This window comes from Haliaeetus albicilla, chromosome 8 (genome assembly GCF_947461875.1).
Source record: "Haliaeetus albicilla chromosome 8, bHalAlb1.1, whole genome shotgun sequence".
NCBI classification, from domain to species: Eukaryota; Metazoa; Chordata; class Aves; order Accipitriformes; family Accipitridae; genus Haliaeetus; species Haliaeetus albicilla.
Genome location: NC_091490.1, coordinates 16,894,282 through 16,917,495, shown reverse-complemented (window position 1 = coordinate 16,917,495; position 23,214 = coordinate 16,894,282). Strand labels below are relative to the sequence as shown.

The 23,214-nt window shown below is 45.2% G+C and overlaps 1 protein-coding gene across 1 annotated transcript in view; it reads left to right on the top strand.

Annotated features, from left to right (window-relative positions):
- Positions 1-23,214, top strand: part of DDAH1 (dimethylarginine dimethylaminohydrolase 1) — a 66,056-nt gene that overhangs the window by 21,921 nt on the left and 20,921 nt on the right. Inside the window, exon 2 of the mRNA XM_069789129.1 lies at positions 22,890-22,989. Within this exon, the coding sequence (XP_069645230.1) occupies positions 22,890-22,989 (100 nt within the window). The remainder of the gene's footprint in view (positions 1-22,889; positions 22,990-23,214) is intronic.

Genomic DNA, 23,214 nt, shown 5'->3' with positions numbered 1-23,214 from the left:
GGCGGTCGGCTCTGCGCTGGAGAAATGCTTCTGTGATTCCCCCAAGTGGTGCAGTGGTGCTACTGGAGCATCCAAAGAAGCCATTAAGTTGTAGATCCAACTTCTGCTTCAAGGCAGGGATGAAGAGTTGTGTATTGGGTTTGGGGGGGGGGGCTAGGTTTGGGGGGTTTTTTTTTTTTGCTTGAAATGAGAGAATATTTGATGGGGTCTTATTTGTATTTGAAATTTGTATTTGAAAAGAGGAATAACTCAGATGGAGAGGGGCATTTCAGTATAAATCTCACGAGCCTGGAAAAAATTCCAGGCTACATTTAAAAATCTTGTTTGTACTCTTCCTGAAGTGCCTGTTGATCTTGTTTGCTCCGATTGAGAAGGGAAAACCTTAAATGAACCATCAGAAAGCGTAGCATTGCTGCTCAGACCAGCTGTTCTGTGAGGAGCCTACTGAAAACCAACGCTTATTTCTTCTGGTCCCAGTTCTTCCTGTCTGTTTGGGTTTGCTTTTTGCTTAATTGGGTAGGGTTTTCCATGTTCAGAGCAACAAAACTGCAGGTGTGTGTTCTTCTCTAGCATGAGTTTTGTGGCTCTCACTTGCTTGGTTCCTTGGTGGCCAGGCTCCCCCTCACCAGCTCCACTCGGGCAGAGCTGTGCCACCAGGGAGCCGTACCCTGGCACTGCCGTCCTGTGTGCCAGCATCCCGGGCGGTGGCAAGGCACCGGTGGGGAGCTGGGAGCTCCCCTGCTCCCAAAGGAAAGGGCTCCCAGGAGCACCCATAGCTTCCCTTGGCTGAACCGGCTGGGCAGAGACATGCCATTTTCTGTCCATCCGCAGCAGATAATGAACCTCTGGAGCTGCAGAGGTGTGGGAAGGGTAAGCAATTCCTGTAAGAGCACTTGAAAGCTGTTGTTTTATGTGCTAAGTGTTTGTTGATGTGACTCTAGATTTCAGCTGCAAGCTGGACTGGAGAGACACAGTTACATCTTGGTTCTGTAATCTGAGCCTTCCACAGGTGGCTCTGTCAGGGCTCCTCTCTTCTCAGTATTTCCATATTTTTGGGAGGTGTGCCTCCCAAATCTGCACATGAGATTTATTAGGTTGATTTGTCTGGGTTTTGCAGTTAATTCAGAGGGGTCCCAAGGCACTATAGTCTGCGTGGCTTCCTGCACAACACTGCTTTGCATGGCATCGTCCCCCTCTGCTGAGCCAGACTGCGTCCAAACACATTCACAAACCTGAATACTACAGGGCCTGTTTCTGCTGTCCTGTTATGTTAGTGAAATTACTTAGAAATAATCATGTAGAGGGATGATACAAGCGCTGAGCTCCTGTGCTTTGCTAGGTCCAAGTCCCCTTTGCAGGAGAGCTTGACGCACCAGGATCAAAGTGTATAAATCCTCTGTGCAATACATGGAAATAAAAATGTGTTCTGGGTTTGGGTTTGCTTCCTGTTGGATCCAAGGTCTACAGCAGCTCTGTCGTACCCAGTTTCTCTGGCCGAGCTGAGGGTGTGCACAGGTTCTTCAGGGGCCTTAGGATCTTTCGGACACCGGTGCGTGATAGTGTGCGGGGAGCTCCATGTTGTTTTAATGCTGCAGTAGTTGGTATGTAGGGTCTGATTTGCTGTAGCATGAGCTCCAGTAACTCTGATAAGAGGGCAGAGCATGAGCTTGTCCAAACACAGCAACTCTCCTTTTGTCAAGGAAAAACCATGTAGCATTTCATAGCCAACACTGGAAAATACTGTGTTGGAAAGCTTAACCTTCCATGCATTTTAACTGAAGTTTTCTTCGTTTTATTTTTAACCGTATGCATGGAGACCACCAGTATCCCAGGCACAAGTGCTGCTCTGGGTGCTGCTCCCTGGCAGAGCGGGCAAGTGGAAAATTAGGTATCTGAGAATTTGCAGGACATGATCTGCACTTACAGATTTTTGTAAGAGACAAAGGAAACACAAAAATAGTGTTTTTCTGTTGGAGGCTGTGGTGCGGTACGATGAGCCAGGTAGTGTCCTGTGAAGCATCCATGCTAGCACAGGGTTACATCAGTTCTGCTCTGTGCTGGGCAGTTTCTTACAGACCTGTCTGTTGTGTGCGAGGGGAAATTGCTATTCCAGGAAATACTGAACATGAGATCTCCCCCTTAGCTTGCAAAAGTTCACTAAGCATTCCCATCACCAGTTGAATGGTTCTCATACATATATATGTGTAGATGTGCATATATATACATAGTGTATGTAGTTATATATATATGGTTACTTGTTCATTGTGAACATCACTGCAGATTTTTATTACCGCAGGGAACTGCTCTTACGTGGTAATGTCTGCTGAGAGTTAAGTCCATCGTTGAGAAGTGTTTTTGGTCTTGATCTTAGGCAGGTCTTAAACCTGGGACCCAGAGGTAGGAAGAAGTGTCCTAAATGATGACCCTAGCTAACTCTCTGAAATAGCATGGTGTTCTTGCTGCCCACCTTTCTCTTTCATCCTTCTCCCTGACTCTATTCCAGGACATCTTGTGGAAAAAGGAAAAGTAGTTTCCTTTAGAACTGGCTGTTTTTCTTCTTCCCATAGATGGTTTTTCCCCCCCTCTACTCTCAAGTTAAATGGGAAAACAAAGTATGCAGTATTTCTGCTGCAGAGTTAAATATTGATGAAGATTAAGATGCATTAGACTGAGGAAATTCATGGGACAGGAATAAAAATAAACAAAACCCAGAAAATTTAAAAAATGTTCAAGCATATGAATGGCCCTTTATCTTTCTACCTTCCTGCATGACTTCCAATAAAATGTTTCAGCATCTTGATGCGAACGTTCCAGTTTCACTGAGCTGGGGACAAGGAAGTGCTGTACAGTAACGGTTACAGGGGGGAAATCTTCTGTGCTGTGTGTTACAGGGGGGAAATCTTCTGTGCTGTGTGTTACAGGGGGGAAATCTTCTGTGGTGTGTTGGTCTTGGACTTCCTCAGAGTATTTTTGTTCCAGATGTTAAACTGTTGTGTTTTTTTTCTTTCAGAAGCCTTGTTACGTTGCCAGAACATTAGATTTTTTTTAAGGATTTTCCGAACCCCAGCTGATTATCACAACACACAAGAATCCAAACTTGGGCTTGGCTTTGCTGCGCTGCAGCAGCTGCAGAAAATCTGTGCGAAGGCGCAGGTTCACATCGCCATCATTGAATGCCCTTATAGGGTAAAACAGGGAGTGAGGGAATTTCTGCTTTGCTGCCTCATACAACACAGGGATTCACGTCAGCCATTGAGTAACATTTAGTTCCCCAAACCAGAAATACCACCACGTGCGCTCTGCAGCCGAGGTGGTAGCAGAGCTCCCGAAAGAGCTGCAGCAGAGCAACTTGGGGATGGAAAAAATGACACCCCATCTGCCTCCATCCAGGCAAAGGATAGCCTGCTCGGAGCAGAGGCAAAATCAGTCCCCGGTGAATTTTGTTTCTAGATATAACAGCGCTTTTTTAGCTGGCGGTATGTGATGATGCTGGTAGTACATGGCACAGATCACATGTTGCTGCTTGATTGAAGTCAAACGCCGGATCCCCCTCCCTGTGGCTCCCTCCTCGACCAAGGCGCCTGTGCCCCAGCTCCCTGTGGCCCCCCTGCTCACATTCTTTTCAGCCCTTTGATCTAATCCTTATGGAAATAGATGGAAAAATCTCCTAGACTCTGGTTTGTCTATTCAGAGTGTTAGTAGGAAGCTTCTCTTTACAAAAGCAATAAATATATAAGCACCTTCTACTTTGTACCTGCTCCTCTCTTTACCTGCCTGATTTTTGTCTTTGTGCATTTACAGAAACTCTCAGCTATAGTATTTTTGCACTTAATGCATCTTCCCAACACTCGCTGTACCTCCCCTGCTGCCTTCATTTTGCTTTGAAGGGTCGTCAGCCCATATGAGCGGAAGCCTGTGACTATCCTAGTATTAAAGACAGCGTGGAGCTCAATGTGTTCAAATTCCTTTCCCTGACCACAACCCTCTTTTTCAGAGGCGAAGTCTGCCAACCAACTCGGGCGCCCTGCTCTTCGTGCCAAAGAAAGCTACTTATTTAGCCAAGCGTATCTGCTTTACCTGGAAAAGGGCTCCTCGAGGCTGCCGGAGCAAGGCTTCTGGCTGCAACAGGAGAGATCCCCAGGCTGCTGGTGGCTAAAGCAGTGTGGAGCTGCCAGGGCACATTGCCGAAGTGGTAAACAGATTTAGCACGCTGCAACTTTTCATCATCTTGGGTCTGCGCCCGGTCTGTAAGGACCGTGGTGTTCTTTCCTGGGAGCAATGCGGGGTCAGAGCACTCACATGGTGCCTGGATGGAGCTAAGCATGGCGCTCTCACCGAGTGCCGCTGAGTCGTCCCCCACTGCAAGAGAGAGCTGGAAGACAAGACCTAATGAAAAGATGGCATAGAAAGGTGGCTAAGATATCTGTATTTTTAAAGGGGGTTTCGTTCAGTTAGGTTATCAAGTGAGCAGCAGCTTGAGGCAGTTAAAGTAGAAAGGACAACAGTGTCAGCTCTCTTCTGTTCTGAATATTGATGTCTCAGGGAAGGGCTGATGAAAAACAGAGTCCAAAATGTGAGGTATGAGCACATGCAACAGGTAAATCACTATAAAATAGAGTGAAAAGCTCAAGTTTGTGCCAGAGATCCAAAGGGACTCTTTAATGACATTAAGACGAGGCTGGGATGCTGGGGTAGGGCTGTCCCCGTCTCCTGGGACCAGACCCTGTTACTCATGAGGGGTTTCACTCTGGTGTCCAGTCCTTCCCCAGGAAGAGCTCTGGTCATGATTCATGGTTGTAGCCAGAAGAGAAGAAGGGTCTGTGACTTATCCTCTGTCACTCAGTGCCCTTGCTGTGTGGGACTAATCCCAGCAGTGCTTTTCCGGGTTCGTTTATTTTTTCAATAGTATTTCGTAAAGGATTTGCTCGAGTCTGGTTTTGTGTATGAAGCTATCCACATGGAGAACACAGAGGAAACTCTTCCAAAGCAGAATCTGAAGCTTGGAGTGAAACTGGTCAATGAAGGCAGAAGTTTGGCTGTAGAAGTACAACCAACCTTGTCTCTGTTGTGGCAGCCTGTTCCTCAACTGGACTTTGGAGGGCAATAAAGAGAGCACAGCAATGCATCAGGATGGATATTTGCACTCTTGTGCTGCTTCCTGCTATTCTTCTCTGACTCATGGATTGCACAGAGATCTCTGTATATTTTAAATGCCAGTGGGCCCTGCAGCAGTAGGCATGAGATTAAGCCCATCTTTTAATTGTTGTAACTTTGGATAGACTAACCCAATTAGCATCCTCCGGACTCTTCCTTTTCCCATTTCAGAGCAACGGAAATGGAAGAAGTCATCCCTTGTTTACACAAACTGATGGATTTTAGCAGTTTCCCTTGAAAGGTACCATTATCCTAATCAAGTGAAAATAACCACTGAAAAGTCTCGATTATCATAAAATCGAGATGTTGCAGTTCAATTGTATTTCCAGACTCAGGCGAGCTGCTGGAATGCATGCAGTTTAACTTTCCTCTATGATATAATAGTTTAAAAGAGATCAGGGTACATTTTACCATAGTGTCTAGCAATGTGAGTTTATTCAGACTTTTGGCAGGCAGTTCTGCACACTCTTGCTAAAACTGTGAATCATCCATTGTTGGCTGATTGCACTCTAGTTGCTAAGAGATCTGTCAAGTGCATACTGAGGCTTAATTCTACATTTGCTCTAAGAAGGGCTAAATGTATTAAATTGGAACATGTCACATCCTTCCTAAACAAGTAATTAAGGCACTGCTATGAGCCTGTCTGATGGAGAGAAGAGAAGGAGCTGGGAACAGCTGGAAGATTTAACTTGGGTTGAGGTTGGTCTCCTCTGTCTGGGAACACTAGACTTATTGCATGTTGGATTTTCACAACCTGATGCATAGTGGAAATAGAAAGGGGAGGGAGACATTAAAAAAAAATAGAATTTGCAAAAGGACTTGTTTTTCAGTGTCCTTATATAAACCTCTTAAAATGATCTAATGCTGTTTCACAAAGTGTAATTTTTAGTAATGGAAAGACAATACGTCAGTGTTTCCCAAGTCGCCTTGCCCCCCGCCCCCTCCCAAGTGAACTCTACCATTCACACTGCTCCTCCCCAGTTATCCCATCGCTTGGACATGCTGCAATACGTATTGCAGATGCTGTGCGCTTTCATTCAAGATTGTACCGTTTAATGTTCCTGTTTGCTAAGTGTACCAGCAGAAGTGGCGAGTAAGTGGTACTGTAAGATATCTTTAACCACCTTGTCTGTCCTAAATAGCCACAAGCTTTTCCAGGGAGGCCTTTTACTACCCGCAAAGAGAAAATTGATCCATTTGTCGGTAGTAAACCAAGTACGTCATCTGTTTCTGTGACTGTACTCCTGCCTGTGCAGGGATGTGTGGCAGCAATTAAAAAAAAAAAAAAAAAAAGTAAAAGAAAAAAGTTCTTTAGTCAAGATTTTCAGACTCATCTGTTCCTAAAATTACATCATTTGCACTGGCATTAGCCACTGTCTGAAAAGCGCCTTAGTTTCTCACCAGGCTCTGCATCTTCTTCCCCTTCACTGAACAAGGAGGAAAAGTCATAAGTTGTGGTTTGTCCATCAGAGCTTTCTGGTGCCTGGACTTAGCAATAGGCTCCCAGGTTCAGGCTTTTGCCCGTCATCTTCTCCCAGACCCACGTTGTCTGCATTGGGGGTGGGCTGCTCACTGCTGAGCCATGGGTACCCTCCGCTCAGGCTGCAAAGAAGGTAAAGAGTTTTACACAGTCCTGCTAAGTTATCTAAATGATAAATTATCTTCCTTTTAAAAATAAAAACACTATCCCTGCATCAGCCATGGCTCCTCGTTTGGATTCAGCTTCTAGGTGCTGTATTTTGTCAGAACTTGTTACTGAATTTCTGTTCCTTGTGTAGGTCTCTGCAGACATGATTGAAGGCTTTTATAATCCTCTCTTTGATCAGCGAAACAGATTGAGCTCTGTTAATGCTGCTTTGACTGAGGTTTTGGAAATGACGCCTTCTTCCCGGTGGCTCCTCTCCAAGCCCTTCATGACTGTTGGACGTTCTCCGCGCGGTGGACAGTGGTACTGGAGAGCAGCTGTGGCAACGGCATGTGCCGTGATGGTGGATCTCTCTGCCCCTACACAGCGTTCCACTGCTTGTGCATCTGAAGGTGTCTCTTCAGTTGCAGGGTCATGGCTAGAGCCCATGTGCAGACGATGATCCTCTGTGGTGGCTCGGTTTACAAAACTAAACAGATGGCCCATCCTCTGGCTGTGGCCTGAGGTCCTTGTGCCAGCCACACAGCCTTCACGGTGGCCATATGGCAGCGTGGGTTGGTCGCTTCTACCTCTTGTGCCATCCTCCCTGCCTGTGACCTGGTTTGCTCGTGGTTTAACACTCCCTTGGTCACTGACCAGTGATGATTGTGTGCCCTCAGTCTGTTTGTGTGAAACTTGAGTGACCTTGCACTGACAGGTTTCTGTTCAAAACACACCTATTCAGCAATGATTTCCATTCTCATCAGGTCTTGAGACGTGTGAAAACATTCTGTTTGCATACCAGCAGCAGTATCCACTTGTATACACCTTACCCTGGTGCATCAGTGCTATCACTGCTGTTGACTGGAGTTATCCTTCCTTCCAAAGCTGTATCAAACTAGACAAGATTGACTTTCTGTAAAGACATACTGATTGGTATTAATTATTTTATCCTTCAATTCCTTATTACTCTCCCCGTCAGTAATTTTGCAAATTTTTCTGGCATCCCCATTAGGCTGTGAAGGGTTATGAACACTACAGAACTCCTCCTTAGGTGGAAATCATCCTGACCCGCTGTTTTAAAAGTGCTTTTTAATAACTGCTGTTTAATGTTCTCCTGTGTTACGGTTGGGGTGAAAATTACTCTCCGTAATACAATCTGAATATTTAACTGGCTTTTTTCCCCATGCAGAACGGAAATATTTATCCAGTACTTTTACCTTTTTGGTGTGAATATTGAAAATTTCACCCTTTCCAGGTAGTAATGAATCAGCACCACTGTTGCTATTCCTGTTGTTCCTAAGGTAGGGAAGCAAAGCAGAAGAAAAAAAAAAGGCCCTCATGAATCTCGATTCTGCTATCCAGAAATTTTCACTAGGTCCTTCTGCTTTTTTTTATAAGTTCTCTTAATTTCTGATATATTGCATTAAAACTTATTTGTTAAAATTGTTTTGGCTTTTGTATCTGATTTAATTTCCCTGTTACACCCATTAACTTGGCCATTATTTTTGATCCTTAATATAGTACAGCATTCTTTCTCACATGTGAGAGTGGGCTTTCTGGACATTTAATGACATTTTCTTAAAACTGCTCCTGGGCATCACCTATTTTTAGCATGCGAATTAGCTGCTTAATGGTTTGGCTCAGCTATTTCAGCTTTGTGAAAATAAGGTTTTGAAAATTATTAATTCTGTGTGTTCATTATGTAACTGCTTTTACTTATTAGGGACATCCATTTTGCCTATGAAATCTGTCACTTGTTTGGTGTGTTTTAGCTTCACCACTTTATCTGTAACTGAAAGAGTGTTATCTGTATTCTGAACAAATTATCGTGCGTTTATAAATTAATATCCACTAACTGTGCATTAGGTTTTTCAGGAGCATCATCTTTCTGGTAATTGTAACAAGTGGTCTCTGAAGGAGAAGCTGTCTTTCTTCCTTTAGAGCCAAGTGAGTATTGAAAAGACTTGATATCTTCTAGTGCGTTGGAGACTTGCTTCCTACCTTTGCCCTCCTTTCAACCTGTTACTCTGCTGAAGTGGAAGACGAATGTGGAACAGGCCAAACAAAATATCATATTGCTTCTGCTCTGACCTTGCAGACTGTATTCGTTTCTGCAGCTTCTCTTTGCTGTTGTGTAACTACAGTTATAATTTTCTTTCACCAGCCAGAACAGGTAGGAAGACAGGCTTTCTATCTTTCCCCTTGAGCACTTAAACACTTGCAGGACATCAGAAGCATTCAACAGTAGATAGAGACAAGTTTTAAAAACAACGCTAACATCTACAAAGAATATAGCAGTCATTGTTTTCCCACTTTATTGGTTGACTTAGAGATCTGTAAACGTGTGCAGTGTGGAGTTAGACCAGCCAGCAGAAGACCCTTCCCACTGAAGAAGCTAAAAAACTTGCTGTACAATACATGGTTGTCTCTGGTCTTCCTAAGTGTAACCCAGTGATCATGAGGAGTGAATGAGAAACTCGTGACCTGTCTTCCTTATGGGGGGGGTCCATAACTAGCAAGTTTTAGGGCATCTTTACTTTCTCCAGGATGCTTGCAGGAGATGCACTAATGCCTCGATGCAGCAGTCAAAGGCGGGTGTCCGTAGACCAGGTGCTCGCGGCAATTTCCCCCACGCTTGCCGTACGGTGCAGGCATCGCTTCCTTCCTCCCAGGCTGGAGGAGTGGCACGTTCACAGCTGAGCCCTCTTGGTAGGACTGGGGCTTGCCTGGCTGGGACTGTGGTCCTCAGGGGGCTCAGCCACCCTACGCAGCAGTGACGTCCTCCCCAGTGGGGCAGGAGCCCCCAGCAGCCAAAGTCAAAAACAGCTGCTAAGGAAATACACAGTTCAGCTCCTCGGTGGCAAGAGTGCATTAAGTGGTTTCCATTTAACTTTTTCACAACTGACTGCCGCTCCAGCCCCAAGCTCACCTTTCGTTTGCAGCAGGTCCTGCAGGTACCCGTGGGCTCTGGCATTGCCTCTGTCTGGGAGCGCTGCAGTTACAAGCTGTCAGGTTACTTCCACACCTCTGATAGTGTTGATACCATCTGGTGAGGTAATAGTTTCCATTTAGTTACAATTTTATAAATTTCAGTATTTCCCTTTATTTCTGTACGATGGTGAAGTTATGTAGTACTGTGCAGAGAAAGGAAAAGCCATTAGGCTGACTATAAAGTAATATTGGAGTCTGCTGTATCATCGACTCTTGGCTGTTATTCCAGCAGACATGCTCCCTATTCCCACGCGAGTCTGGAAATGGGCCGCTGTTGCCTTGTGTCCGTCAGTCGTGCCACTGCTGTTTGCTCTGTGCAGCGGTGGTTGTGGGCCGGGCTCCTGCAAGGCAAGTATCGCTCCAAACATGGGACCTGTTGGGAGGATCATGGCATCACCATGTCCCCCAAAGTGATGCCTCGTGCACATGGAGCTGGCAGCGGGCAGAGCTCAGATGCTCCGGTACGTAATCCCTAGGGAGCATCGCTGCTGCTCTGCGAAGGGTGCTGGCTTGGGTGCAGTGAAACACAGGCATGCGCTGCCTCAGAATCAGGAGGCGTAATTAGGAAATGTAGGTCATCAAATTCAATTAGCCCAGTGCAGTGTAGCTGGGAAGAGTTCTTACTGGATTTACTCCCCCTTCAGAGTAGCTCTTATTAAATAATACCTTAGTGAAACCCTAATTTCTAAGGTGCATTTAAAAGCCTGCAGAGAGATATTTCCCTTCCCAAAGTAACTGCAAAACAAAGTAGTTAGATACCGAAGCGTCTCCAGCACAGTGCCCGATGAGTGGGATTGGTGAGCGAGTGAAGGAGAGATGGCTCACTTTGCGAAAGCACACCTTGCTAAAGGAGCATGATTGAGTTAGAAGTCTTGCATCTAAAGTGTCTTTCTACAAGAAGAGCTTTAAGTAGAATCGTTGAAGAGTTACCTTTTACTTAGCTGTTACTTTGCTTTCTTCATTTTTCCCCGTCCTTGTGCATTACAAGTTTCCCTTTGGTTTCCTTTTGTTTAAAATCCACTCTTATTTTATGCATGTACAAGTGGAAGATGTAGCGAAGTGCAGAGTAACTGAGTTGCAGACATGTCAAGGAAATCTATTTCTTTTGAAAACGTAACGCCACCCCCACCCCAATTTCACTGCACTTCCTAGCTGAACATAGTATTTAGCTCTATTGAAAGAATATAGTCTTGGGATATGTAAAAGCGTGTAGGCACCTTGTTTGGCAGGAAAAGGAGCAAAATGATGAACCGCGTTGCACCTCTTAGCAGTCTTAAAGTGCTTTCCTTACAGGCATGCTGACATTTGCATTTCTGCATTTACTGTATAAAATGTAAAGGGACATCTCAGGTCGGGGGGATTCTGGCTTCGGTGGGGCCAGCATTTCGTCCTCTGCTGCCTACCTAGAGTTCAGGTCCTGTGTTCAGGTTTGACCCTCCTAATTCCCACCTGCAACTAAACGCTTTCCTGGCAAATCTGTGTGGAATTGTGTTGATGGTGCTTGTAGGTGATCAAAGCAACAGTGTCCTCTGAGATTTGAAATGACGATGACTTGAACTTAGAATAAGCACCTAAGCAATTTCTGTTTAAAAAAAAAAAGACTAGTAGTATTCTACTCTAGGTTTTGGTTTTAAACTTGATCAGTACTCATCCATCATTGAGTATTAAAAGGACACGTGCTGCTGTGCTGCATCTTTATGAAATGTTTTAAATTCTCTAACCTTGTACCTATATTGCAGAAATTGTTTGGGAGGGTTGTGTAAATGTCAATGCACTGAAACTCATATAGACTTCAAGGTAATTAAGTGCGGGGAGGCCTTAAAGGAGTTCCTTTGGCTTGTACTTTGTTCATATTTGTTGCATAGATCAGGGCTTTTTAGATCAGAGTTTGTATGTGTGCCCTTTTTGTCTGGGTGAACTATCACTGCGTGAAGGGCAGGTGGCTATTTCCTTTTTCCAAGCATTTATATGTCTGTCCTAAACAAGAAATTCACAGTTTTTCAGGACTTTTGGTGATGTATCACCTATATCCAAAGTTGGTGCTCGATCACGGGGCAGACGGGTGCCTTTTGCAGCAGTTCTGATGGCGAGGTTTTGGAGCAGCTTTGGGAAGGCTCCCATGCTCCCTCCTGGGGGCCGAGGGCACGGTTCTGCATGTGGTGGGTCGTTGTCCCCTCTTGGGCAGTAGGACTCAATGTTGTCACATAGGAGGTTTAATAGCCATAAACTTCCCGTTCTGTAACTCTCTGGTCTTGTAATTTTACTGAACAACAGTCCCCCGAGAGGTTAGGGAGGGAAGGAGGGGAGGCAGGGTGCGAGCAGGCTGGTTTAAAAGTAGGAGCTGTGTTTTTTGGTATCATGTTAATGTAATGTACATTACAAGGAAGGTAGTCTGCCTACAGTTGTTGGTGGTTTTAAATGAAATATTGCCTGTGAGTTTTATGGCTTAAAAATGCAAAAGGTGAGAAGAGAGCTTGTACTGCAGTCCTTCTGTCACTAGAGGCACAGGAGGGTGCGGGATGTCCTGGCAAAGCAGCCGGAGGGGCGGCATCGTCCCTCTGCATTTGCAGGGTGCACAGCAAGCGTCTGGGGGGGACGGAGGCTCTTCTCAGCCCAGCGACCTGCCTGAACGCTTGGTGAGCTTGCAAGGAAAGGCAGGGCACTGCATATACAAAAGTTTCTACCTCTTAAAAATGTGTGGCTATAGAGAGACTTGCACCAACTGCTGTATCTTGCATGTGCTCTTCATGTTTTAGTGCTTGCTGCTTTATTCTCATTTCCTCCTAATGACTGTAAGCCTCAAATGGGAAGTTGGTGCAGAAGCAGGACTTGCAAAGCTGACTCTTCCTTCACCTTTGTCAGTTTGAGTTCAAGGACCAGTAGCCAGAGATGGATAGTTGCTTATGCTTACTGCATATTTTTCTTTAAAGCTTGAGAATTTATTAAAACTTGTCAGTATAGTATTAGACTGCTAAAGGTTATTTTTCAGGTTGAAATGTCCCACCTAGCGTGTGGTGGCCAGTTTGTTCAATGGATGACTCCCAGTTTGCTTATTTGTGTTGAGATGTAGTTTTGACTACTTAAAACTGTTGGTGTGTCTTCAAGGATTTAATCCCATTTCATGTATACCAGCAAACTTCCATAAACCTACTGGGACAACACTTTTCTTACCCAGCAGTGGAAACCTTACTGAACTAGTTGGGAGACAGAAGATGGTCAGAATTTACATTTTCTGCCATTATTATTGTTATGTATGTCTAGACACTTCAGGGGACTCTTGCAGGATGTGTTAGCATAGCTAAAATAAGACAGACAAATCAATTTCTCTGAAAGCATGAATGAAACCTATTATTAGAGGGGAAAAAAATGCAGGGCTAGTATAACCTCTGCCCGTGGGGCCCCTGTTATAAAATAACATGGGAGCAACCGGATGCTCCTCAGTGAAAGGCCAGTTACTGAGTGAATTCAATGTGAAGAAAAATATTCTCTTTGCTGCCTGTGATGATGGCCATTGCTCCCTGAGCTGGGCTGGCTCCAGGGGGCTCTGGGCAGGCACCCACTGCAGCAACTGCTTCTCCTCCCTGCCTGTCCTCGGTATGTGGCAGTGGGGACCTGGTGGCAACCACTGGGTCTTGTCCGTGGCTCCCCACCAGACAGACTAGATGGGACCAAATCTTCCCGATGATGATCGTCGGCCATTCGTGCAGCTGAAATCTGCAGGTTGGTTCCCACATGCCTCGGAGAGGCAATGGGAAGAGTTCAGAGCTGGGTGGTGATGATGATTCCCTGATGGGATGGAGCTGAGTGGGACCTGCTTTTCAGCAGTATCGGGTTAGTTAATATAAAATTAAAGCTTCTAAATCTCCTTCCAAGAAGGAAACTGACATGCTTTCCAGTGTTAGAAATTACAAAATTTGGAGTCCTCTTGGCACAATGACATGTGCACACAGCAAGGTCAGAAGGCAACAGCAGGCGTGCCAGCAGCTTGACAATTAACTGTAAGGAATCTAACAAAATCCATTTTAATGCAAAAAAACCCACTCTTGAAGTTTTTTTTCTAAAGTTTTTTTTTTTATTTATTTTGGTTGATAAAACTAAGATTTGGTGGAGGGAGGAGGAAATGAGTTGCAGAACTGCAAACTCAAATGAAAATTCAGACCAGACCAAGCTTGACTGGGTGTTAGGGAAGCTGGGAGGTGCTTGTACCATTTACCACTACGTTCAAATTGTGAGCACCCTGTTCAAGAAGTTACAAAACCCTGAATATTCCGGTTGAGGTATAATTATTTTTCGCTTCTTTAGCATAGGTTTTCCTTTGAAAAGCGTTCCCTACCTTAAAATAAGCGGAGTGTTATCCTTGCCAAAGATCTTTCAGCCTCTTTAGAATAGGGCATTTAGATTACTGGGGACAAAGTGAGTATCTTGAATGCTCTGTGTCAAGGCACGAACAAACGGCACAGAAACAGTAGTACAGTACAGAGTGAAACCTGACAACTCGGTGTTAAAGGAAAGGAATGCTACTGTATGGTTCGATTGTGATCAACTTATCTTCAAGTGGGTTTATTAGCAATTTAATGGAATATTGGTTATTCAAGAGCCATAATAGCCCCGGTTGAAATGTCCCTTCTGCGCGGTTTTCCCATACCCTGTGGAATGAGCAGAATGTGACAGTTGAGCTTTCAACAGGCTTCATGAATTTTAAATACTTTTCAGCTGTGAAATGGGGCACATGGCGTGTGGTCAAGGGTGGACAAGGAGCTGGCAGCCGCTGGGGGTATTATGGGATATTGAGTGTCTGGGAGATAATGAATGCTTGGCTTATCCAGGTGCATTCTTGGCCCGCTGTGCATGTCCAGGCAGAATGGAATATATTTCTCTGTCCAACACTTAACAATTGATCATTTTGTAATTGTAAGCAGAAAGTATTTAGAACGCTACTTTCTCAGCATGCCTGCGTACGACTTAAATTTCATGTCATCCTCTTTATCCGGCAAAATCTTCACTGTTTTTCTGTAACAATGCATTCATGCTGCTTTAACTTTTCCACTAACCTGATTTTACGCTTAGTGGATCTTAGTGAGCCTTTTCTTCTAGCGACTTTAAATCTCCATCTTTTTAAGCTTTTTTTTTTCCCTCTGTGAATTTTTTTATACCTGATTGAAATTATTTCCACTTGCTGTGGTTTGAAATTTCAGCCCAACTTTTTGTAGCAAGTGAGGAGGTTACTGGCTCCTGTTTTGTGGGAAATAGTGTCTGTGCATTTTAAAGGCTAAGTAGTGGAAGAGAGGAAGGGGAAACCCAGGCGGGGTTTACTGCTGGTGAGCTGCCTAGAGTTGCTCTCATGCGCTTCAGTTCTGCTTAGCTATTAAAACACAACATGCTCCAAGGACATCCATATTAATTGTGTTTTTGACTGCGTGTACCTGGAAGAGGAGGTTGCTGCTTGACCTCCTGAGACCTGCCAGGCTGGAGCTCCCCTCCTGCACAGCTGAGAAGCTTTTCTGGGATGAGAAGCCCCGGAGGCCACCTGCCACTTTCTGCTCCTCCTCCGTGTGCCAGTCCCTCTCTGTGCTGTCCCTGGTCCATCTCTTTCCATGTTTCCCCTTCCCTGTTAATCCCTAGAGGTGCTGTACTCACCCCAATCTCAGGTCGCTCTCTAGGGGCCATGGACTTTCGGCACTGGGTACATCAGCTCTAGGTACACAGTTTGTGACTATTTCAGTACTAGGGCAGTAAGTGGGTTTGGATCCACAATTAGCAGTGTGTGGGCAATAACAAATGGGGTAATTATCCATGTGGCCCTTTCTGAACTCCATGGTTCATAAACTACCCAAACTCTGCCAAAAGCTGCGCCTACTTGCTGCAAGCTTTGGGTGAGGGTGAAACCGTCTCAGAGCTGCAACCGGAAAGCATTGGTGTGGGATCTGTGTATCGGGAGCAACTAACAAGTTATCTGCTGCTTGAGGACATGGCTTGGGAGTACCTTGGTGTTCCTTCTTGGCCTCGTTTGATGAAAAATGGTTGAAGACAAATCGTGCTGCGTGCACGCTGGATGGCACGTCTGGCTGAGCAGGGTGGAAGGAGCGCTGCAGAGCGCGGTGCCGGCTGTGTGCTGGTGGGTACTCTGGCACAGCCACAGAGGCACGAGTCTGACTGATGCTGCGGTGCAACTGCCCCACCGTTTGGGTAAGGACCTGGCCTTGGAGCTCCATGTTGGCAGAGCACGGCAGGGTAGGATCAGCTGAAACTCCCAAAAAGGGTTTTCTGGGTGTTCTGACATAACACAGTGCTTTCCATGCATCATGATGTGCAGCCTAGTTTGATGAAGTCATTCTCGGATCACTCTGAACTGAGCAGTCTGGATGCGATTTGTCCAGGTGCCTTGGGAGCGGCATACCCACCCATGCCACCCAGGAGCGTGCTGCTGAGTAGCTGTTGATTCGCTTCAGAGCCAGGCTACTACCAGTCTTCACCTTCTCTCCCCTTCCCAAAAGAGGCAGTGGGATGGACACAAAGGCCCTGTGTGGGTAGAAAGGGGGATCCATTGCCAAAGCAAACTGTGGTCTGTCAGCTGGTAGGGGCGGGAATGGCAGGTACAGGACGTCCTTACCAGGCTGTGCTGGCAGCTGTTTGTGGGACAGAGCTGACCTTACTTGTCTTGCACTGAACACACTCTTACAGTGTGATCTGCATCGAACAGCAGTGCTGGAGTGTCTTGTGCTTCCACCGCTTTCCTGCTTGACCTCTGAAGAGCCAGGGCCCTTTCTGGTATCAACACTGGGAGCAGGAGTCAAAAACTCTGCCACAACACACATCCCACAAATTTCCGAGATCAATATACACGAGGGTGTGTATCTGACCTACTTAAAGCAAGAGAACAACCAGTAGTGGGTTCTTCTTCTCAAAAACCTCAAAACTGTTACAGTGCTGCTTTGTTTTCTTTGAAGCCTCTGCAAGCCCAGAAGAGCAATGCTTATCGTCAAGAGCAGAGAAACTTTCCTCATCTCCAGAGGGAGCAGATTCAGACAGGCAAGAACCTGGATCCTGACCAACACTGGTGTCTGGTTTTGCAAAACTGAAGTCTACCCTTTCCTGGCCCCGGATTTGTCCATCTCTATTTATAGCCTTCACTCGGACCCTTGCTGAAAAATGCATTATATATTGACAGTGGCACTTTGTGAACCCAGAGCTAATGGCTCCAGAAATAGTCAACTCAGAGATATCATAGTCTAACTTCTGCATATATTAAGTCTGACATTTGCTTTGCACAGCTATGAATGATGGTTTAAAACACAATGAAGCGGAGACTGAAACCCAGTAATTGTGATTTACCATGCTGGAGAAATCGATGGTGGATGTAAAATTTCAGGAGACAGTGTGGTAGAGTGTCTTGGGCTGAGAGTCCTTTTTGTTAGGGCTGCGGTCGGTCTCCGGAGAACTGAGCTGTTAGCACCTAGAGCTGAGCGCTGCTGGTTTAGAAACCTCATTTAATCTCTGGCTCATTGGATAGTCTTCTGCTCTCTGAATCTCTCTGCATCCTTTTATGTGAGGTCTGCAGGCATTCTTCCCCCTTTCAGTGAGAGCTTGGAGGTGAAGGCGGAAGGGTAATTGCAGTCATTAGGGGATGCCTGGTTTGGTACCATCCACAACTTCTGCCGAGCCCCAGCTGTGCCCCTGCCCATGGGGCATTTGGGAGCCTCGGTGGCGCCTTGCCTGTGGCCCCACCGCCCAGCCCTGGCACCCCGGGGGAAAAGCTGTCCTGCTCTTGGCAGGGGTGAGCCCGTGGCTCATGAAATCATTTCCCTGTTTCCACCGTCTTTCAAAAAGATAATTTTGTTCTTACTGTCAGTAATGTAAATCCCATAACATCGTTAGCGCACAGAAGAGCAGTAAATAATTTAGGAAGCAGCCTCCGTTTAGAGTGCATCAAATACCAATAGAAAGAAAAATCCCCGCACATCAGTTACAGTAATTGGTGGAAGGCACCAGTCCGGAGGGTAATGAGCTCCATTTTTAAAGCACGAGGAAATTAGATTCTTATAAATGTCAAACACAGTTATTGTCCTCTTTCCTTGAAACAGAGCTGAGCTGGCTGGAACCCATTGTCTCTCAATCAGCTTTGCCATGGATTAGACACATCCCGTCTCACACCAGGAATGTGCTTATTAGAAAAAATATCACTACACAAAGCATACAAGCTTTAACACTCAACCGATGTACTAATGGGTACATGTACAGTAAAACCCAATATCGTGTAACAAACCTTAAGCTGACCTGAGATAATACGATACAGAAATCTTAAAGGATACAGATGAGTCTTTTCTTTCTGTGCTACAATTCTGACTACCTGAGATTTTAGTTTTCAAATAAAGGAGATAAAGTGAGAGAAGGTGACTTTTCCTCTTGGCTACTGACAAAAAAAGCAAGCAGTAAGTCTTCTTCATAGTGAATATGCTTGTAATCATGTCACGTCCAAATATTTTGTGTATTTTACTGGTGTCTCCTCGGTAACTGTGGCTTCACAGAGGACTTTCTCCATCTGTCTTTTTTTCAGTTCTCTCCTGGAAAAAAAAGCAAGAGGTGGTTATTTGTTCATACATCAAAGCCCTGTGATTTAGTCTTTCCTTCATTATAAAATCTCACCAGTATGTGTTAAGACTTCACACTTTAGAAAAATGGTTCTCCGTTGTTTGGGGAGGATAAAATGTGAGGAGGATAGAGGGCTTTGTAAAATCAAACCCCTTTCCTGCATCCCTATTTTTAGCTTCTTACTTGAGCATAACAATCACTTGTCCCTTCTTAGCTAGAGATTGTATCTTGGTTTTTTTTCTGGGGTAGGAGGTCCATTGGAAAGTGGCACAATGCTTCCTGACGTGGGAAGGCTTAAGGATGGAGCCAAGCTCTCGGTTCCCTTTTGCAATGATGAGATACAGACTCAGGCTACTTGTGTGGACTTTACCACCTACTAACCCAAACTCTGAATGTAGTAGTACACTGTTTCCAAGATGGTTGTGTGTCAAACACATACTGTGGACCTGCTACATTGGAGACCCTACTCAGAACTGCTGCAGGATGGCTTTAAAGATGATGTGGTGGGGGTAATTCGAGTCTGTGCTATCCCCCATGCAGGAAACTCGGCTATATGCAAAAGCAGATGGACTATTCATTTTTTGTTTTGTTTTTTTTCCAGAATCCTGTATTTACAAGTTCTTTTTTTCCAGTTGCCTTTTTAATAATGTCAAGTCTTCCCTCCAATCTTCTCTATCTCAGTTTGTGCTCCTTTTTTCATTTCTGCTTCTACTGAATGAAGTTCCTGGTGTTGCCCATAGAAAACAAACAGTAACTTGAGACTTCTATTTTACACAAGCAACAGATATCGAAAGATATTCCTAGCATATGTCACCAGACATGTGAACAGCACTTTCCAGTTAAAACATTGAACCGTAGACTTGAATCCATTAACACCCATCATGGAAAAAGATCCAGCTATTTATATGGCACTCATTTTATTTATTTAAATTTGGTTTCATAAGCTAAAATGAGCTCAACTGTTGGGGAAAAACATCTTGAGCATCTTATAAATATCTTCAAAGCCTGGAACAATCACGAAGCAAATTAAACTAGTTTTCTGTGATTTTGAACAACTCTTAGTTCTGATAACTTTCCTTAATGTCTGTGCTACAGCTGTATCAACCCTTGTAAGTTAAATAAAGAAACAGTTCAAGGCATCTCTGACGTAGCCTGGTAGTTAAATGGTAATCAGCAGCTGGTGATTAAAACATATATATGACTAAAATCACAAATCCAAAGTCAGCATTTACCTTCCACTATTCTCATTAGCTAGGCACTTTACTTAATTGGTACTCTAGCGCAAGTGTTATTAATTGGCCATTCTGGCTGCCGCCTCCCTGCCTGCCTCTCCCTGGGAAGCTCTGCGGCACCTTTGCTGACTGCGTTGAAGTCATGTCTCAGGACGGTGCAAGCATTTTGCATGGTTGCAATGCTCAGGTAAAAAGTAGGTTTCCCACCTGCTAGAGGAAGCCCATACCGGCCTCAGTGACTGGTGCTTGTTTGCTCTGGTCTCAGGCACATCTTCTCTCAGGCAGATCCATCTTTGGGCTTTTGTATTCCCTCCAACTTCCCGCACGTAGCCAAGTTGCATGCTGCTTTTCTTTTCCCCTCAATAATCTGCCTCTTTCTGACCATTAAATTTATTAAGCCATTAACAGACACAAATTTTCCAGCCAGCATGCCTAGCTTGCTTGTGATGCTTGTTGCACAGTTCCCAGTCCCGCTAGGTCTGCAGGTAGCCTTATAACACGAGGCACCTTCATGTCTTCTCTGCAGTCTGTCCGGCTTTTACACCTTTTTACTTTCTCAGATGTTCTTCTGTGGTCCAGAGAAGCTTTTGCTTTTGGCTCTCCCCATAGAAAGCAGGTAGGGTGGTCCTCTGCCACAGTAACATCCACAGCTCTGCTGATGCTCCAGACTGGTGGGGACATGGTATCAGGGAGGAGGACAGGAGTGGCATGGGGAGCGGGTGCTTGGTGAGGGCAGCCGCTCGCTTGGCTTCCTCTGCAAGCCCAGACAGCTTCTGCTGGGAGCGCATCTCCTGAAAGGGCTTTCTCTTCTTGGTGTTTTGGTTTTGGAAGCTGCTGGAGGTGGTGGGTTAACTGGAGATAGGTGACCACACAACAGGCTGGGTGATCCTGTTTTTTCCTGTGGTTTGGCCTTCTGCCTTAAATAACCCCATCTGATGGGTATATTTATTTATTCCAACTGCCGGTGGCTGGTGTACTCGTGTGTCAGGGTGTCCCTGTCGTCAGTTTGCTTGTCTGCTTCATGTCGGCACAAAACAGTGAGTCTATGTGTTCTTGGATTGGGAACTTTCTTATATAATGCCACAACTCTATTACTCCATATTAAGCAATTGTTTTCTTCCTTGGGGTCTTATGGCTCTTAAGCACGTAGCACCTGCACAGTAAAACCCACTGGGCTTCACAGGCAAAAGAAATCATTCAGCTATCAGCACGCGGAAGTTATGAAATGTTCCTGTGTTTGTACGACAGTCAGTTTTCCAATATTAACTCAGCTGTTTCCCATTTATTTTTAAAATACCACATGGGTCCAGTCCTCCTTATAAACCTAATTTTAAAGATCACTGGAGATAGAGCAACAAGACTAAGAAAGATGAAGCCTTACTACTAAGCCTGGAGACTCATTGAGTGCCAAGTTTCAGCCTGAAGTCATTTTAGCATCAAGTGAGAGACAGAGGAGCAAAAAGTGTTAATAATTGTAAAGGGCACGCTGCAGGCTTGCTCCAGTCTGCATGCCAAAGCCTTAGATGGGATTTTGTGTGGGGAGGACAAGTCCCTTCATCTTGGGAAGTTCCCGGATACAGTTCTGCGTTGCAGTGTAACCCATCAGCATTCTCCAGGTGGCACAAAGACCTGCCTTTGTCCCATTCAACTTTAAACTGAGGCACCTACTTTAACAGTGGGCTTGTCCAAGGTTTTTTCTGTAAAGTAACTGGAGGGCAAGGCTGTGCTAGAGAGAAAGATGAACATCCAGAGAGCAGATCCATCTTTGATAAGATGTTATAGACCTACATCACCTGTCCTGGCAGCCCATGGAGACCTGCTCTTGTCTTTTTGGACCTGTGCTTCGGGGTTAATGGGATCACTCACAAATGCCACATAGCTAAGTCATGGAAAATTAGCAGGAAAAAGGGGCTTAAGTGGATCACATCTGCCCCCTCCCTTATTCCCTGAAGCCAGCACCGCTCTTAAGAAGGTATGACAGCCAAAGTATGTGCTGCTATTGCTCTGAGGCTGCTGCAGCGAGGGTGAAGGACCAGCCACCATCATGTCTCCTTTCCCTGCCGTGGCAGGTATAGTTTGGCAAAGCCCAAGAGTAGGGCTGCTAGAGTTGCTTCTGTTGGTATATGGTGCTGGAAGACAAGTACCCTGTCACCTGCTTTAGCTTCCTGTGTTTCTTCTGGAAATGCTTAATTTATCACATTAAATAGATAAATGACCTGTGGGACATGCAAAAATCAGAGCTGTCTAACAGGTCTTCACTACATCTTCCACGTTTGTTAATGCTTGCCGGGCACCTCTGGTTAACCATAGTGAGGAGGTTTCACTGAAAACAAAGGTGCTGGTGTGTGGGATCAGGTTCACGGGTTTCTGTGGATAAGCTCGTATTTATACTGACATTCTGCCAGCTGTAGTTGTAAGCTTTTGGTCGGCGCTTGGTTGCGCGTAGGTGCGTCTTTTGGCTTACAAGGCACCAAGACAATGGTGCTTGAACATAGCAAGCATTAGCCCCTCTTATGGATGGCCTCTATAGAAACAGGTTCTGCTCTAGGCATCCTCAGCAGCCCTCACTGGGAAAGAGGAAACTGCTGAAGCTGCATTCCCTGCTCCTGTTATGAGCTCCTTTCAGCAGAAAATGGGGTCAGCAGCCCCAGGCTCCCTGCCACGCGTGCAGCTCTCTGCAGCGAGCAGCCAGCGCACAACATATAGACATGAAAGGTCTTGTAATACTTCTGTAGCAAGGTAGCTCAAAAATGCAACAACTAGTGCCAGTAAAATTGCAAAGCCATAAAGAAAATAAACATTTACTGATTTGGGGATTATTTTTTCTTTTTCGCCCCAACTGACAAGGGGCTTGGGGTAGAGCTGCCGCCTCCACGGCTGGTAGAGCCACATCTTGTGTCTGAGCAGTGCGGAAGGAGAGAATGTCACTCCTCTGCTGGTGCTTTTTCCTGCTCAAATCTAAGGGACAGGATTTGCAAGAGAGGATATTACTGTGCAGAGGGACTGGACTTAACATGCGTTTTGGATCCCTCGTCTGTCTCCCCCAGATGCTGCGTGGTTCCTGTGCAAAGGCAAGAGCCCAATCACTGCCGCTTGACACTCCATCCTCACCAGACCACAAAGGCCTCTGGAGAGAGTTGGGGAGCTGCAATGGGCAGGGACACAAGGGACCCTGCCATCTGCCTTGTTAAAGGCACTTTAAAGGACTTGAATTCTTCCTAACAATATGTATTTCTGGTAGTTTTTTTAAGTTTTTCAATGATACAATATATTCTAAACAACTTTCTTTTAAACAGGTTGAAGCCGTGAAGAGAGTACTAGAAAGTCTCAACCTCAATATAGTAGAGATGATAGATGAAAACGCAACCTTAGATGGTGGAGACGTCTTATTTACAGGTATAGTGGTAGTGAATTTGCTGTTTACATATTCTGAGTGCCTTGAAGACCATGTTATCTGTCGTCTGCATAATAAAATGTCATTCATGCGGTTTGTTAAATCAGTTGTTTACTAAATGTCACAAAGGTAGCTGAGAGATGAATTTTCAATGCAACCCTCGATTGTCCTGCCTAATGCCTGAATAAATGAAGTAGCAGTACGCACAGTACAAAGAGCAGCACTGT